We start from the raw sequence: 16515 nt of genomic DNA, 5'->3' as shown, positions 1-16515 counted from the left end.
ACTGAATTACTCTGTACACATGGAGATCGGTACTTACCCTTTGATTTCCTAGTTCCCCATGTTCGTATGATACATGGGTTGCTGCATATAAACACGTTACTGGTTGCTAAGACCGCTTTCATACAGGAAGAAAAAAAAACTGTCTTGTGTGGGGTGTGTATGACTATCAGAACAACGACCCCCATTTGGGTAAAACATTAAAATAACCCAAAACAGTTGCTTTAGACGCATTGCCAATACTTGTGTTTTACTGACATTTCTGTACAAGTTTACGATTACAGGTGATCAAGTCCTGCAAATATTTAGCAACGGCCCTTTGATTTGTGGTCACTGAAGAGGCCAGGCTCTATGTGGTGCTTCGCTCACAAGGCGCCGTTTTTGAACATCCTGTATAGAGAACCTGTAACCTGGCGGTCAGTTTGACACTCACCATTAATTTATGCTGCGCTGGCAGTTTAATGGAGATAAGCTGGTGACTGGTCAGCTGGTGTGTTGCGTTTTAGTACGGGCAGTTGGAGAAGAGAATACTCCGTTTAAAGTTTATTTTATCAACTACAACCAACTAGAGTTGTAAATCCGCTGATATTCCGCTGTGCTACTGATAAAGCCAAGCCTTTGTATAAAGGAATATTTTCACGTACTTTGGAATTTCCAATATCCTTAAACATATGTTACATGTAAACAGATCTACTCCACAACCCCTTAAAAATAAACAATAAACTATTGTAATAATAAAATAAACAATAAACTATTGTAATAATAAAATAAACAATAAACTATTGTAATAATAAAATAAACAATAAACTATTGCTTTTAGTTTTGTAGAACGAAATTGAAATAAACAAGTTCTAAATATTTTTAAATTGCGAAAAAATTATCTTGTGCAAGAAACATTAGCACTTACAACTGTGGTGAGTAACTGTAGTGATACATTGTCGATTAAATACAATTTGTAAGAGTAAGTGGGTCTTGTACCTTCACACTCCCATTTCAACGAGAAGGATGCAAGATCGCTAATTATACTTTTATATTAAACATCTGGTACTTATGAACACTAGTATTAAGGCTAAGTGTAATAGTCAAACTGGTATAAACTATGATCTAACTGACATCCAAGAAAAAGATGTATATCCAGCAACAATCCATCAAACTGGTATGCAGTATGATTAAAACACATTAACTTGGTATACCTTATTTTCGAACAGATATCAGTCCTAGAGGTGCACAGTATGATTAAAACACATTAACTTGGTATACCTTATTTTCGAACAGATATCAGTCCTAGAGGTGCACAGTATGATTAAACAATACATCCATCTGCTACTTTAGTACATTATCTTTACAGATACTGGCATCAAATCTATACGTATAGTTAAAAGTCCAATAATGACGAAAACGAAAGCTCATTTCTGTACTACAAATAAATAGATAAAAGTACTGTTTCTGATAATTATACAAAATTCTTCACAATTAATTGTGTTATCACTAATTTCATACCATAACCATTGTTGCGGATAATGTGGACATTTTTGTTTGCATCGCTTGTTTCGCTTGGATTAACAAAATACTTTTAAGTTTAACTTGAGAACATTCAAGAAAAACAAGGAATTTAACCTTTGTTGTTGACCTAACAGTAAACTATTATTAACTAATGACATCGTAATTGTTATCCTAACACATGATCTAGTGGTGTGTAAGAAATGTAACGAATTATGCATATATCATAAAAATTATTGCACTGAGATCCTAAACGGTTTAAATTGGATAGAGAGAAATACTGGGGCTTCCTAATGGAGTAACTATCTAATTACATGGATAAAACCCAACTGTCTTCGAACATATATTAAGTAGTATATCTTTTGCTTCAGATAAAAACTAGTTTTGCTGAAGAAAAAAGTCCACATAAGTCATAATTTTTACAATGTTCTTAATATGAAAACGTACACTATCACTCAAGTCTGTGCTTTGTGTAAACTTACCAATATTTGATAGAACATGACTGAGTGATACTTGAAAAATACGACTATTAGTATTACTAGTATTTCTTTGTAAGCCTAAAGTGTACACAGTAACATTTAACAGCACTCGTGTTTTAAACACTTTCATTTAATAATTATTACGTTTCACTAACATTTTTATAACACTCTCCTGTACCCTCTGGGGCCATAAAAATCCCTAAACGCTTTTAACGCGTTTTATATTGTATATTTTTTCTGAAAATTACCTTATAAATAGCGCCTTCTTTATACAAAGCACTAACACTTGAAGTTGTTTGTACAAAGCACTAATCGTTTGTATGGACATTTGGAATTGCTGGCGTGGCATTTGTGGGCATTTACAAAAAAGTAATAAACCATCTTGATTAATGTGTCTACCCGCATGTCTTGGAACATTCGATAAACATCATACATGTCCAAAGTTCAGTGGCACTTCTATCTTACAGGTACAATGGTATTCAGCACTTCAAACAACGTAGTGACACTTGAAACTATTTCCTAGAATCTCACGACACATCATTAATCTTACGAAACAAAGCAAGTACTTGTTTCAGTGTTTGCAAGAGCTTATCCGATTTGTTGCTGTTTTCACTAAATTACAGAAACGAATTCTAAAGTGGAAGGTCTCGAAACACCTGTTGATTAGGTTAGGCCCAGTTGTACTTCAAGACAATCCCTGTCTGTTGTTTCTTCTATGGAGCGTGTCCATCTAAGCCAATCGCCTGTCTTCAGGTTGACGTTCTATTTATTTCTTACAATGTATTAGTTAATGCAATAGTTGAAGTAAAACACATATCACAATCTTTACATGAAAGTGTATTTCACTGACGAACAAATTCTCATATTTCAAAATCACTGTTTTCTGCACATCCGGTAAATAAGTAAGTTTAGCGTGTTATATATTCACAATCAAAGACACATCTACAAAAGTTAGTTTCATTTTGTTCACATATACTTTTAATTTATACAACACACACAGTTTGTAAACGTTCTAAGCTGAGAAAACCAGGTGAAGTGCTTCTTCATTGTACGATGGTGGCACACGAAGGCTACTGATGTATATCTACAGCGATTGTTTGGAGTTGTACCGTGCATAATTATTTGCCATGAATAATCTACCAATTACAACACTTTGTCTTGGCATAACATATAATCAAGTGGAGCTAAGGCGTGTAAAGTTTTATCATGTTGTTGGCACATGAGATTGAAGCTCTGATGGTGGTTATATTTAACCTGGCGATGCATAAGACAAACAAACCAGTCGCTACTTGCATAAAATTGGTTTGTTTGTAATTAGACACAAAGCTATATAATAGGCTATCTGTGCTCTGCTTGTTAAGGGCATCGAAACCCGGGTTGTAGTGCTGTGAATTCCCAGATATACTGTTGTGCCAGTTGATGGGGAGGCTTATATAAAATTGGAATTCAAATCAGCAAGGTTGTTAAAACACATTTCTTTCCAAAGGTTAAAGTCACTAGTTCTACACAAAGACTTTGCTCCTTAACCTTTTGAACATTAGTATAAGGCTATTCACATGATTTGTTTTACATGTTTATAAAGAACCAATTCCTTTAGGGGACACATTTTTGGGTAGTAGTAATTTTTTATTGTGTATCTTTAATTACTTATACAGATTCCTCACTTAGTAGTTGTAATCCATTCCTCTCTTTGCTTGTTATTAAAACTACCTCAATTACGCCACTGTATACGCTTCATAGAATGATATTTTAACAGCTATCATGTTCCCTAACAAGAAAAAAAAAAAGGCCAGTGTACAACAGTGCCCTAAAACTCTCCGAGATTTCTCTCTTTTTTCATATTCCGATTAGCTCAGCTAGTCTGTAATATATTAACTTCTCTCTCAGCGTTACAAAAACCATTATATTGAAAGTTTTCAACAAAATATGATTTAAATTATAACAGTAGTGACACCTATAAATCGATACTCTCTGAATATCGAAAATATTCTTACCTCAATAAAATACGTAGTGCCGATTATAATTCAGCGTAGAACATTGTCGATGACTTAAGGACGAAGGTATCACATCATTAGACATTGAACATAGTTATACCAAAATATCATCTAAATCTTATGCAAAATATCCCAGTTAAAACACCAAAGCATAATCTTACACTCCAGTAAAAAATATCTACTACCGACTATTTAACGGGACATTAAAGTAAGAAAGCCTATAAATAGATTGTGCGTGTTTTTATCAAACACTTAACCCTAACGTTAACCCATGATGCAGGACTAATACATTCACTAACGCTGAAACACTCTTGGCTTGTAAGACCTGGTTAGGTAAGCAGGTGGGCTTGTAGTAGAGGTGTATTCTTCCACTTGAACAAACAGGCCACCCACAACTTCTTACTAGTTTTGGAAACAACACATCGCGCTGCTTTACGTAACTTGTCTTTTTGTTATAGTTGCAAAGTAACAACACATCCTGTCAAAACCTTGTAATTTTACCCATCTGACAGTTTATAATTTTACATTTTCCTGCATACACACATTTATAATTAAGTTGTTGTTGTTTTTTTTAACAGGGTTGTCTCTATCAATATCTCCAGCTCGATGGAAAGAAGGCTATGTTTGCAGTTTCTTAACAGCCAGACACAAGCGACAGTCTCCTGGAGTTGACTTTGATTTAAAAATGCCGATAAAAACAAACGTAACTTTCCTTAAAACGATGTTGAGAAAATAAGGTTAAAACAAAACGACCACAAAGTTAAGCTTCCTACCGGACCTCTCACAATGTATTCTCAAACTAGGTGTATTAAACTCCGCGCCATTCTACATTTTATGACCTTCCACTGAATCTAGATGCACTGGCAGATATTTATTGATTTTGCTGTCCACTCTGCACCGTAACTTGGGTAACAGCGCCACACTGCAACACAATCGTTCGAGACACTCACGACGATAGCAGCGGACGTCGTATCGCACTGAATACGAACTAAAACGCTGACAATTACGACTTGTGCAGACGCCGCCGGAGGGCGCTCTTCGCTGGCTATTCGACGCGCGTGACTTGACTGACATGAGGTCACGCTCGACGAATTTTGTTGTGAGGTAGTATATTGTTTAGTGACTATGGAACAAATATGAAATGAGTTCTTATGCAAAAACTCCTTATTGTAGACAACTTGTGCTTCTTTCGAATAAGTACAAACAGCAGGAGTTAATAAATCCAAGAATATACATATATATATATATATATATATATATAGAGAGTTATCGTCGTATCATTATTACACATCAAAGTTATTACACGCGTTCATAAAAAATATCTAAAACATTAAGATAAAAAAACATCTTTTCTTTTTCATAATGCTTCAGTTTTAATTGGTTTAAAATCACCCTAAGAAATCTAGACATAATAACGACGTATTATTTTTCAGTAAAGTACAATAAACTCGTTTTGCACCATTTAAGAAAACAAATAAAACTTCTATGAATTCTATTATTACATTTGATTTCATTGACCTTAGTGACCATTTTATTAAATATTTAGATCAATTTTAGTTTTTTTTTAATTTATAGCCCCTTTAAAATTTTTTGCCCTCCTCCCTCGAGTGGAAAACGTGGATACGCTATTGTTTAAACTAGAGATCCTAAGACAAATGCGATTTTAAAAGTTGTAACTTCAAGTTGGTGAACGTCGCTTATTAATTTTGTTAATATTTAATCAATTTCTAGTGTAATGTGTCTTACATTTCACTATATATAGCCTTCTTTACACTGTGTAGAAAATGCCTAAGGTAGATAGACCTCGCTACGTACCTCTAAAGTATTGTTTGTTAGTTTGTTTTTAATCTCGCACAAAGTTACTCGAGGGCTATCTGTGCTAGCCGTCCCTAATTTAGCAGTGGAAGACTAGAGGGAAGGCAGCTAGTCATCACCACCCACCGCCAACTCTTGGGCTACTCTTTTATCATGAAGAGTGGGATTGACCGTAACATCATAACGCCCCCACGGCTGAAAGGACGAGCATGTTTGGTGCGATCAGGATTCGAACCCGCGGCCCTCAGATGACGTGTCAAGCACCTTACCCCAACATGCCATGTCTGGCCGATGCCTCTAAAGTAGTAATTGAAAGGTTCCGGTGCCTCTACCCCCAGTGGCTAGAACCTGCGTTTCGATATGCTTGGCAGGCACAACACAAACAGTCCATTTGTAGTTTAGTACTTAATATAAAACAACAGTAACATAGGTTCATAGCACGTCATCTACGACGTCATACAACTCACTTCACATCATCCAACTAATATAGAGAAATTTCTAAGGAAAGGAAATACAGTATAGTTTGATTACTCGTAAGTGTTAACTAAAAATACAGAAGTGTTACGTTATGTCTATGTTTCTTTATACGCAGGAGTTAAACAGGTTACAGCCCACGTCTTGTGCTTCTCCAATAAAATGTGAAAATATTATTTGTTGGTTGTCTCAGAAGTTCGCGCAAAAACACATAAGAAATATCTGCGCCGAATCTAATTTTGAACTGACATATTAGAGAGAAGACAGCTCGTCAACATTTCTCACCGCAGCTCTTGGACAACTGTCGAATAGCATGATTTGACCGTCTCCCTTATGAAGCATCCAAGACCTGCTCCAAAGTGTAAAGTGTTTGTATCAGTGTGTGATAACTGTTATGCAGGTCAATATTTATGAAAGTACTATTAGATTATTTATTTGTTGTCATTTTGTTATTAAGTCCAAAGCTACACAATGGGCTACCTGTGCTCTGCCCGCTACGACTATCGAAACCCGGTTTTTAGCAGTTATAAGTGTTCATATCGTCTGTTCTATTGAAAGGTAATTATAAGTGCTCATATTGTCCGTTATGTTAGCAAATGATTAAAAGCGGCCATATTGTCCGTTCTTTTGGCAAATGGTTACAAGGGCCCACACTGTCCGTTCTGTTGGCAATTAGTTACAGGCGGTCATATTGTCTGATCTGTTGGCAAGTGATTTCTAGCAGGCATGTTGACCGCTCTTTTGACAAATGTCTGCAAAAAGCCGTAGTGCCCACAGTTGACAGTAACTACAAGAAGCCGTACTGTCCATTCTGTTGGCAAGTAGTTACAAGCGACCATATTGTCCGCTGTGTTAGTTAAAATGTGTTGCAATGATTTTTAATGTGTCTTATTGTAATATAAATTCTCAAGAGTTCTCTATTACCGAAACAAAACCTCAGAAAGTCCCATGAGGAAAACGTAGTTAAAACAAAGTATACGACTTAGATCGAATTTTTTGACACTTTATAACAACAATATATGTCTCTACATGTGAAATCGAGGATTTTATACCAAAGTAGAATGCAAACTTTTCCTAAAACAAGAAACTGTAGAAAGGTGAAAGCACCAGCTGGTAATATATGTTTGATTATCCTTTCAATGCAACAAAAATTAACCATTCTACATATTCAGGAAATATAAATATGTTTTTAGTTTTCTTCTTGACCTGTGTACTATATTATATTATACAATTTTCATTTCCTCAGAAAATTTCCAATTCAACCACACTTCAGATGTGTTTCATAGCTCTAAGTTTGTAATCGGGCTTTAGTACATTATTTTTTTAATATCTCATTTATAACATTATGGTGAGTATTAACTGAATGTTTTCTACGCTGGATTTGCATTAATATTTAATAATTTATTCCCTCAGCTTCGAACCTCGGAGACTCAGTGGTAAATCTGTGGTATGTATAAAATTAGATTTTGATTCCTACGTTAAGCAGAGAGAACACTGATAAGCCATTATGTGGCTTTTCGCTTAACAACAAACACTGTTGTCTGCATCTCCTTGCAACGCCATCTGTTGATAACTTAGTGAAGATTGTAAGTACTGCTAGAAAAATAAGATTCACTTTTCTTCATTTAAAAATAATTTTTATTAAAAAACAACAAGACATCTTCTAGTTATATTCTGTATATATGAATTAAAATGGTAATATTTAGAATAATTTTGACACAATAAACAGTTGTAATTGTCCCCCTGTTATTACTAATAAGTTTCTTCTCAGTTATATACATTTATTAAATATACTTGTGTTTTATTTCGAACTTAAAACTCAACAAAACCTAAAAATATCCAAATAGCAATAGATTTTGAAGCAACAATAAATTGATTATTTACTACAGAATGCCCATAAAATTATGACAGAATTAACATTTCCTTAGTTTTTGTTGATTTACGCTATATTTTTTTAAATCTATTTTTGTGAGCATCAGTAATAAATCATTTTTCTATCTTTGTATTACAGTTAACGATACAGGTATTTAGATATAAGAGTTTAAGTTAATTTGGTGACGACATAGGGTTAACAATATTTCAAAAGAGAATGTGATTGTGAAACTTCAAAGTATTTTACTTTCATGGACATTTTACGCCAAGAAGATACAAACTAAACCACAATAATCTACCATAAAAACAATATTAGTCTTACACTATAAATGAAACATTAATACCATTATGATAGTTTGCATATATAAAGTTACTAAGTTTTCAAACTTTCTTCCAAGTAAGCGTATATGGTAGTGTCAGATTTAACCAAGAACGTTTATCTAAGATTACAAGGTTTTCAGTTTGTATAATAGTATTCCATGAACGTGTATCTGAGGGTGCAATGTTTTCAGGTTGCAGTAAGCTATTTCATGAACGTGTATCTGAGGGTGTAAAGTGTTAAGGCGATGCCAAAGTTTGTAATAAAGTGTACATAAGTGTAACCAATATCTTCAGGTTGTACTCAACTATTCCACTGACATGTATCAGAGTGTACAAGGTTTTCAGGTTGCATCAAATTATTCCAAGAACGTAGTGTGTTAAAGCTGTGTCAGCTATTGCAGGGCCGTGTATCTAAGGGTGCAAAGTGTTAAAATTATACCAGACTTTGCACAGGATGTGTAACTAAGATGATGGAGTTGAATAATCATGGTTTTACTATTACATAAAAACTGTTCAGTGTGTTTAGTTGCTTCTTGTGATAGACTCACAGTTATAATGACCAGGCGTTAACACTCGTGAGTTACTGTGGTTACAAACTACTTCTAAGAGCATAGTTATTTCTGTCACTATTCTAGATTTACTACCCGATACAACCTGAGAGGTAGAATCTGACAAGACACGTGTTACAACGTAATCTTGAACTACCCTATACAACCTGAGTGGTAGGATCAGATCAGAGATGTGTTACAACGTAATGTTTAACTACCCTATACAGTATGAGTAGTTTAGTAGTAGAATTAGACAAGACGTGTGACAACGTAATCCTTAACTACCCTGTACAGCCTGAGTGGTAGGATCAGACACGACATCACGAAGACAAATGGGTAGCAAAAATTTAGCATTTACACCAGTGACGCCACCGGATTAAAGTTATATATGTTGTTCCTTAGTTTTTACAACATTTGTAGATAGATAATATAAGTCCATTCTTTCTTTATTTATTCGCTCAGGCTGAATAAAAATAGAGTTGTATTAGTTGTATTGCTTAATTTCGAGCATTAGACATTTGGTCTTAACAAGAAAGATCTTCCAGATACATATATATATATATACTCACGTACCAGTTGAAGATGAGGGTTTGGAGAGTCTCCCAAGAAAGAGTGACACCGCTCCAAAGAGGCAAAATATCTTTGTAATCCTTCCATCTACAACAATGTATCTGCGAATATTTCTTAATAATAGTGCATAACACCTGTACGTTTCTGGAATTTAATTTTTACTTTTACTCATCAGCTGTCAAGACACTTCCGATCGTGAGATGTGAAATACATTATCCTTTTGTTGTTTGTTTGGAGATGTTAATAAACAAACAAACATACACACAAAACGGATGCCCTGATGTGGCGGCATTCGTAGCTTCGTCATTATACGTATTTCTTCGAACCATTTTTACCGCAAAGCGTTTTCATTTTCAGGAAAGCACAGTTTTCTTGCTGTTTATCTGAAAGTTGGTAATTCAGTGAATTTTGTTCATCCTGTAGCCGTCCATCAATTGTTGTGCTCCAAGACGGCCCACAAAGAGACCAGGGTTGACAAGAGTAGCGTCGAAGCCTAGAAGTCAGAGAAGGATGACAGTTTATTTTGTCACTGGACTAATAATTCCTCTGTGGAATCATTTGTTTGGAAACTTGCCAGAGCCATCCCACTTACTGACGAATCGCACGTGTTCGTACAAGTCATAGCACCCAGACTTTCTGACTTGTGCGGGGTAGAAAGTCAGGAAGCTACTCGATGACTGCGCCTCCATCACCCCGTTCATGAGACACGGACTAGGCGGTACTGTTAAAATCGAAATGTTCAGGTTTCCAACTTGTCAGTGTCAGAAGTAATATATGCGGATTACGCTGACGTAATTTATACGGAAGATCCGAGTGACTGGTTGAAAATGCGCACGCTCCTCCATACGTTTAATTTCTGCGACTTTTATTTGAGGGCATATATCTCGTGCACTTTTCACGAGTTGTTTGTGGCTACCACGTCGACGGTCACGAGCGGAACTGTCAATAATAAGTTTACACCATTTATTAACATGTTAAGTTTATCAACTCGGTTTAGTGGGTGTAGGATCCATACAGGAAAACATGACATCGGGTATAGTAGAGGTAAGGATAAGTTACTCTTCACAACATATATAACAGGAAATGATAAGTTACTCTTCACAACGTATATAACAGGAAATGATAAGTTACTCTTCACAACGTATATAACAGGAAATGATAAGTTACTCTTCACAACGTATATAACAGGAAATGATAAGTTACTCTTCACAACGTATATAACAGGTAAGGATAAGTTGCTCTTCACAACGTATATAACAGGAAATGATAAGTTGCTCTTCACAACGTATATAACAGGTAAGGATAAGTTACTCTTCACAACGTATATAACAGGAAATGATAAGTTACTCTTCACAACGTATATAACAGGTAAGGATAAGTTACTCTTCACAACGTATATAACAGGTAAGGATAAGTTACTCTTCACAACGTATATAACAGGTAAGGATAAGTTACTCTTCACAACGTATATAACAGGAAATGATAAGTTACTCTTCACAACGTATATAACAGGAAATGATAAGTTGCTCTTCACAACGTATATAACAGGTAAGGATAAGTTGCTCTTCACAACGTATATAACAGGAAATGATAAGTTGCTCTTCACAACGTATATAACAGGTAAGGATAAGTTGCTCTTCACAACGTATATAACAGGAAATGATAAGTTGCTCTTCACAACGTATACAACAGGTAAGGATAAGTTACTCTTCACAACGTATATAACAGGAAATGATAAGTTACTCTTCAACAGGAAATGATAAGTTACTCTTCACAACGCATATAACAGGAAATGATAAGTTGCTCTTCACAACGCATATAACAGGAAATGATAAGTTACTCTTCACAACGCATATAACAGGAAATGATAAGTTGCTCTTCACAACGTATATAACAGGAAATGATAAGTTGCTCTTCACAACGTATATAACAGGAAATGATAAGTTACTCTTCACAACGCATATAACAGGAAATGATAAGTTGCTCTTCACAACGTATATAACAGGAAATGATAAGTTGCTCTTCACAACGTATATAACAGGAAATGATAAGTTGCTCTTCACAACGTATATAACAGGTAAGGATAAGTTGCTCTTCACAACGTATATAACAGGAAATGATAAGTTGCTCTTCACAACGTATATAACAGGAAATGATAAGTTACTCTTCACAACGTATATAACAGGAAATGATAAGTTGCTCTTCACAACGTATATAACAGGAAATGATAAGTTACTCTTCACAACGTATATAACAGGAAATGATAAGTTGCTCTTCACAACGTATATAACAGGAAATGATAAGTTGCTCTTCACAACGTATATAACAGGAAATGATAAGTTGCTCTTCACAACGTATATAACAGGAAATGATAAGTTACTCTTCACAACGTATATAACAGGAAATGATAAGTTACTCTTCACAACGTATATAACAGGAAATGATAAGTTGCTCTTCACAACGTATATAACAGGAAATGATAAGTTGCTCTTCACAACGTATATAACAGGAAATGATAAGTTGCTCTTCACAACGTATATAACAGGAAATGATAAGTTGCTCTTCACAACGTATATAACAGGAAATGATAAGTTACTTTTCACTAGGTATATTACAGGTAATGTAATTTTCACCACTTACAGAAGAGGTTAAGATGTGATGTTTTACTTTAATATTTTCTGTTGTAAATTATATAGATCTAAACTTTTAACTAGTTTGTTTGAATTTCGCGCAAAGTTGCACGAGGGCTATCTGCACTAGCCGTCCTTTAGCAGTGTAAGACTAGAGTGAAGGCAGGAAGACATCACTACCCACCGCCAACCTTTGGTCTACTCTTTTACCAACAAATAGTGGGATTGACTGTAACATTATAACGCCCCCATAGCTGAAAGGATGAACATGTTTGGTGCAACGAGAATTCGTACCCACGACCCTCGGATTACGAGTCGAGGGCCTTAACCACCTGGCCATGCCGGGCCAGTTTTGTATGGCTTAAACTGATTTGTTTTAACATTATAAAATGATTACAGTTATTAAGTTACATTAATAAGGTTTGTGTCATGTATTACTTGTAGTTGTAAGTAATGTATCTGTGTGACACAGTTCTCTCAATGTTTTGGCTCCGAGGGTCACTAGGGTCCAGATACCATAAATAAATATGTACGTAATTAATAACTGTCTCCTAGTGATTCAGCGGAGAATCATGATGGCAGTTGTCAAGTAAATAGTTTCTTTCACGATGTTAATGAATCTGTAAATCTTCAATTTAAAAGCCTTTCCATCCTTCATGTGGCTACAAATTGGGTTTCTATCCTCGTAGTGAGTAAACCACGGATGGCCCCACCATTTAAAAAACGTACCTAAATAAAACTCCTCACCCGCTAAAACAAGGATTCGATACTCGTGATGGTTACAGCACAAATAATCCATTGTGTAATCGTGTGCCGAACAACAATTAAACCTAATATCAACTTCGAATGAAAAACAGCTAGGACTGTTGTTGTTGTAAGCGTGACGTACTTCAAATTCAAATATGAAAACAAATTAAAGAATGCATACAGGTCCTTTAATAGCTGTTTATTAAATATTTTTCTCTTGAAAAATGATAGAAGCATTAAATGAAATGCACTTACAATTGCTAACATTTTAAACTTTGGTCCTCCATCAGGTGGTGTCCTCACGATGGACACAGCACATTTAGTCAGCTCTTTGCGCCAAAACAAGAGCAAAGAGACACCATTGGTTTTAGAAAATAATTATCAACTGTATCCTCAGTTACATTTTGTGCCTGAGGTGTTCTTATTTTTGTAAATGCTCTTTGAAACTAATGGATCAACATGGATTATCACCACCAGTGATGGGACTCCGACTCGGTGGTATTCCTTCCTCACATCACACATCTAACCCATACAAAAAAAGCGCGCGTGTGTGTGTCACGTCACGCTCAATTTTTTTTTAGAAATAAGAGGAGTTCGTTGTTTTTTTTTTTAATTTCGCGCTAGTCGTCTCTAATTTAAAAGTATAAGACTAGAGGGAAGGCAGTTAACCGTCACCACCCACCGCCAACTCTTGGGCTACTCTTTTACCAACAAATAGTGGGATTGACCGTCACATTATAACACCCCCACGGCTGAAAGGGCAAGCATGTTTGGTGCGACGAGGTTTCACGTGTATTTCACAACTCGATGTAAGTCAATGACTTCAGTAGTATGACATACAAGAAAAACGATTTTAGTAAAGTATCATACACCAAATCACGAAACAGGAAAATGAATGTATTAATTGTTAAATAAAAGATTGACTTCCACTCTTTACCCTTTATATACAGCCTTGTAATGAGATCTTAAATCCTAGTGTCGCGATAATGTTGAAATAAGAATGCACTGACGTAGGCTTTTAGCGACATCTAGTGCAGAAAAGGTATAATATTTTGTGTATTTTTCTTTAAGAGTTGTTAGTATTTTGGCAATAATATATTTGTTTAGAAATAGCAGTTTTAAGTGATAAAGTATTAAAATGTCAGTATAGAGGATTATTGGACACATTTACAGACATGAATAAAATAAACTAAAAATATTGTACTTTAATTTTAATGTGTTTTTTTGAACATACATTTTCAGATAAAATATCTCGAGAAGACTAATTTATAAACACTTAAACTTATATAAAGTTAAAAACGCTTTGATAAAATCTGATTAACCTAATAGTTTTACAATTTTATCTAAAGGGAGTATTGAAAAAGAGAGAGAAAGCAAACGTAGCTTTTTATTTTGATTTTCACCGTTGTAGTTTATGGCTCGCAAAAAAAGAAGTTTTACAGGGGTATTTAGTGTTAGACGTACCAAATAACTGTTGTGAAAGTTGGGTTACTTAAACTAAAGCTTCGTAATGTATCGTGGAATATTCCACTGACATTATTGTGTTAAATACTAACAGTAACACCTTCAAACTTGAGATTCATTGATAAAAACAACAACAAAGAAACTATTATTTTCTTTTTAAGAAAGGTGTGGCTTTGATTTTCCAAAATAAGTAAAACTTGTGAAATTCAACAAACAAAATTTTACTAATGTTTTCTGGTGGCTCAGGGGTAAACAAACAAACAGGTTATTAGTACGAATGTTTTCAAAGTAAATAAAAAGAAAGCGGGAAAACGCTTTTATTATAATATAGTATTATCGTATATTAAAACAAAGGAACGAAAATTACATTTTTTTTGTTACCTTTAGATATGAAGTATACGATATAAAGTATTTCAATATTACATAATTAAAATTTCACTCTATTACTTAATACCAACTTTTACAATTCTCGGTGTGGATAATAGAGAGAGAAAGAAGGGGAAAACCATTCATTTAGTATATAGATTAAATAGGTTCCCAGTAATAATTACTGATCTTCATTACAATATTAATGGTACATTTGTTCGTGTGTCTCTCGTGTTATTGAAGAGAAGTAATTAACACACAAGAACCTGATGCATAAATAATATAGAAAACTATATTTAAAAAATGTGATCAAACGTGGGGAATAATATATACTCCTGTTGGTAATTATATGGTCTATAAAATTCTTTGTTAAATTTACTATTACTCATATGAAACACTCTTTCACTACATACTCTTTTCATATGATAATAGCATTACTAATATGGAACTTATTTTCATTATTCATTCTTTCCATACAAGAATACCATTATTATTATGAAAATAATTTTCATTATTAAGTATTTCTATATAATAATATAATTACTAAAATGAAAGTCGTTTTCGTTACTTACTCCTTCCATGTAATGAAACCATTACTCATATGAAAAATTCCGTTTCTTTATTCAGTATTTCTATATAATAATACCGTTACTCATATGAAACTCTGTTTCATTACTCAGTCTGTTGGTTTTGATTCGTTGTATTTGTACAAAAAAAAAAAAACTATTCGAAACTGAATCTACTGTTTACAATCGTAACTGATTGGTTTGTTGCTGTAGAACATAAACATACTTTACAAGACTGACGTGTAAGCCAGACGACAAGTGAAACACAAGACACTCAAGCAAGACACATAATATCTTAAGTGTAATGATGCCACGAATAACACTAGCAGTTAGTCAACCATGTGTAGAGCAATATTATCTTTCCAGGTTAGGTGGACTTCACCCTGCATCCGGACAATGGGTGCATGCTCAACTGGAGAAATATATTGAAATGAGAAACATATTTCGAGAAGAATAAGGGATTGGAGTGGCATTCATGCCTACTGGAAATAAATAAGACCTTGTATAATCGTTTTGTTTTCGTTACGTAATATATTGCAAATGCCATGGTATCATACCCAGTGTATAATAACTTTCAAATAGCAGAGTATCTTTACTGTGACAATAATTTCAAAACGGTATTGTTACTATTGCATAATGTATTACAAATACAAGAGTTACTTTTGCAATAGCAAAGAATTATTTGCATTGTATAATATGTTGCAAATAGTAGACCCCCAGTGGTTCAGCGGAATGTCTGCGGACTTACAACGCTAAAAACCGGGTTTCGACACCCATGGTAGGCAGAGCACAGATAGCCCATTGTTTAGCTTTGTGCTTAATTCAAAACAACAACATACAAATAGTAGATTATTATTTCCATTACTAAATATTAGACAAATAGCAAAGCTTTATTTCACATGCTGTAAATAGTGTCTAACGTTTGCACCATTAATAAAAATGTTTTCTGTATTTTAAGTTTCTTTAATTTCATTTGTATTCTGCAGATTAACTGTTTTAAAGGTTAATTTTTTTTCTATTCGTGCAATTTCTATGGATAAGAAACCACACACGTTAATTACTCATGTCAGTGCCACAAACTGTTCAGTATTTGATAAATAAAATGTTATTCAATGTCCTAGGGCTCAAACATGGCTCAAAGTGAAAAGCAGATTTTCAAAGTTTTCAAATAC

The 16515-nt window shown here is 34.4% G+C and overlaps 1 protein-coding gene across 2 annotated transcripts in view; it reads right to left on the bottom strand.

The window, feature by feature from the left end:
* Window positions 1–10661, bottom strand: part of LOC143237197 (uncharacterized) — a 234949-nt gene extending 224288 nt beyond the window's left edge. The window contains exon 1 of one of the 2 annotated variants that reach the window (XM_076476179.1): window positions 9574–10661. In XM_076476179.1, the coding sequence (XP_076332294.1) occupies window positions 9574–9657 (84 nt within the window). In that variant the 5' untranslated portion in view covers window positions 9658–10661. Of the gene's footprint in view, window positions 1–3970; window positions 4972–9573 lie in introns of those variants that run through there. The other variant, XM_076476181.1, reaches the window with a different exon arrangement.
* Window positions 10662–16515: the final 5854 nt, after the last annotated feature.

The sequence above is a fragment of the Tachypleus tridentatus genome, chromosome 13 (assembly GCF_004210375.1).
Source record: "Tachypleus tridentatus isolate NWPU-2018 chromosome 13, ASM421037v1, whole genome shotgun sequence".
NCBI classification, from domain to species: domain Eukaryota; kingdom Metazoa; phylum Arthropoda; class Merostomata; order Xiphosura; family Limulidae; genus Tachypleus; species Tachypleus tridentatus.
The sequence above is the reverse complement of the archived record's forward strand: the minus strand, read 5'-3'. Positions and strand labels throughout refer to the sequence as shown.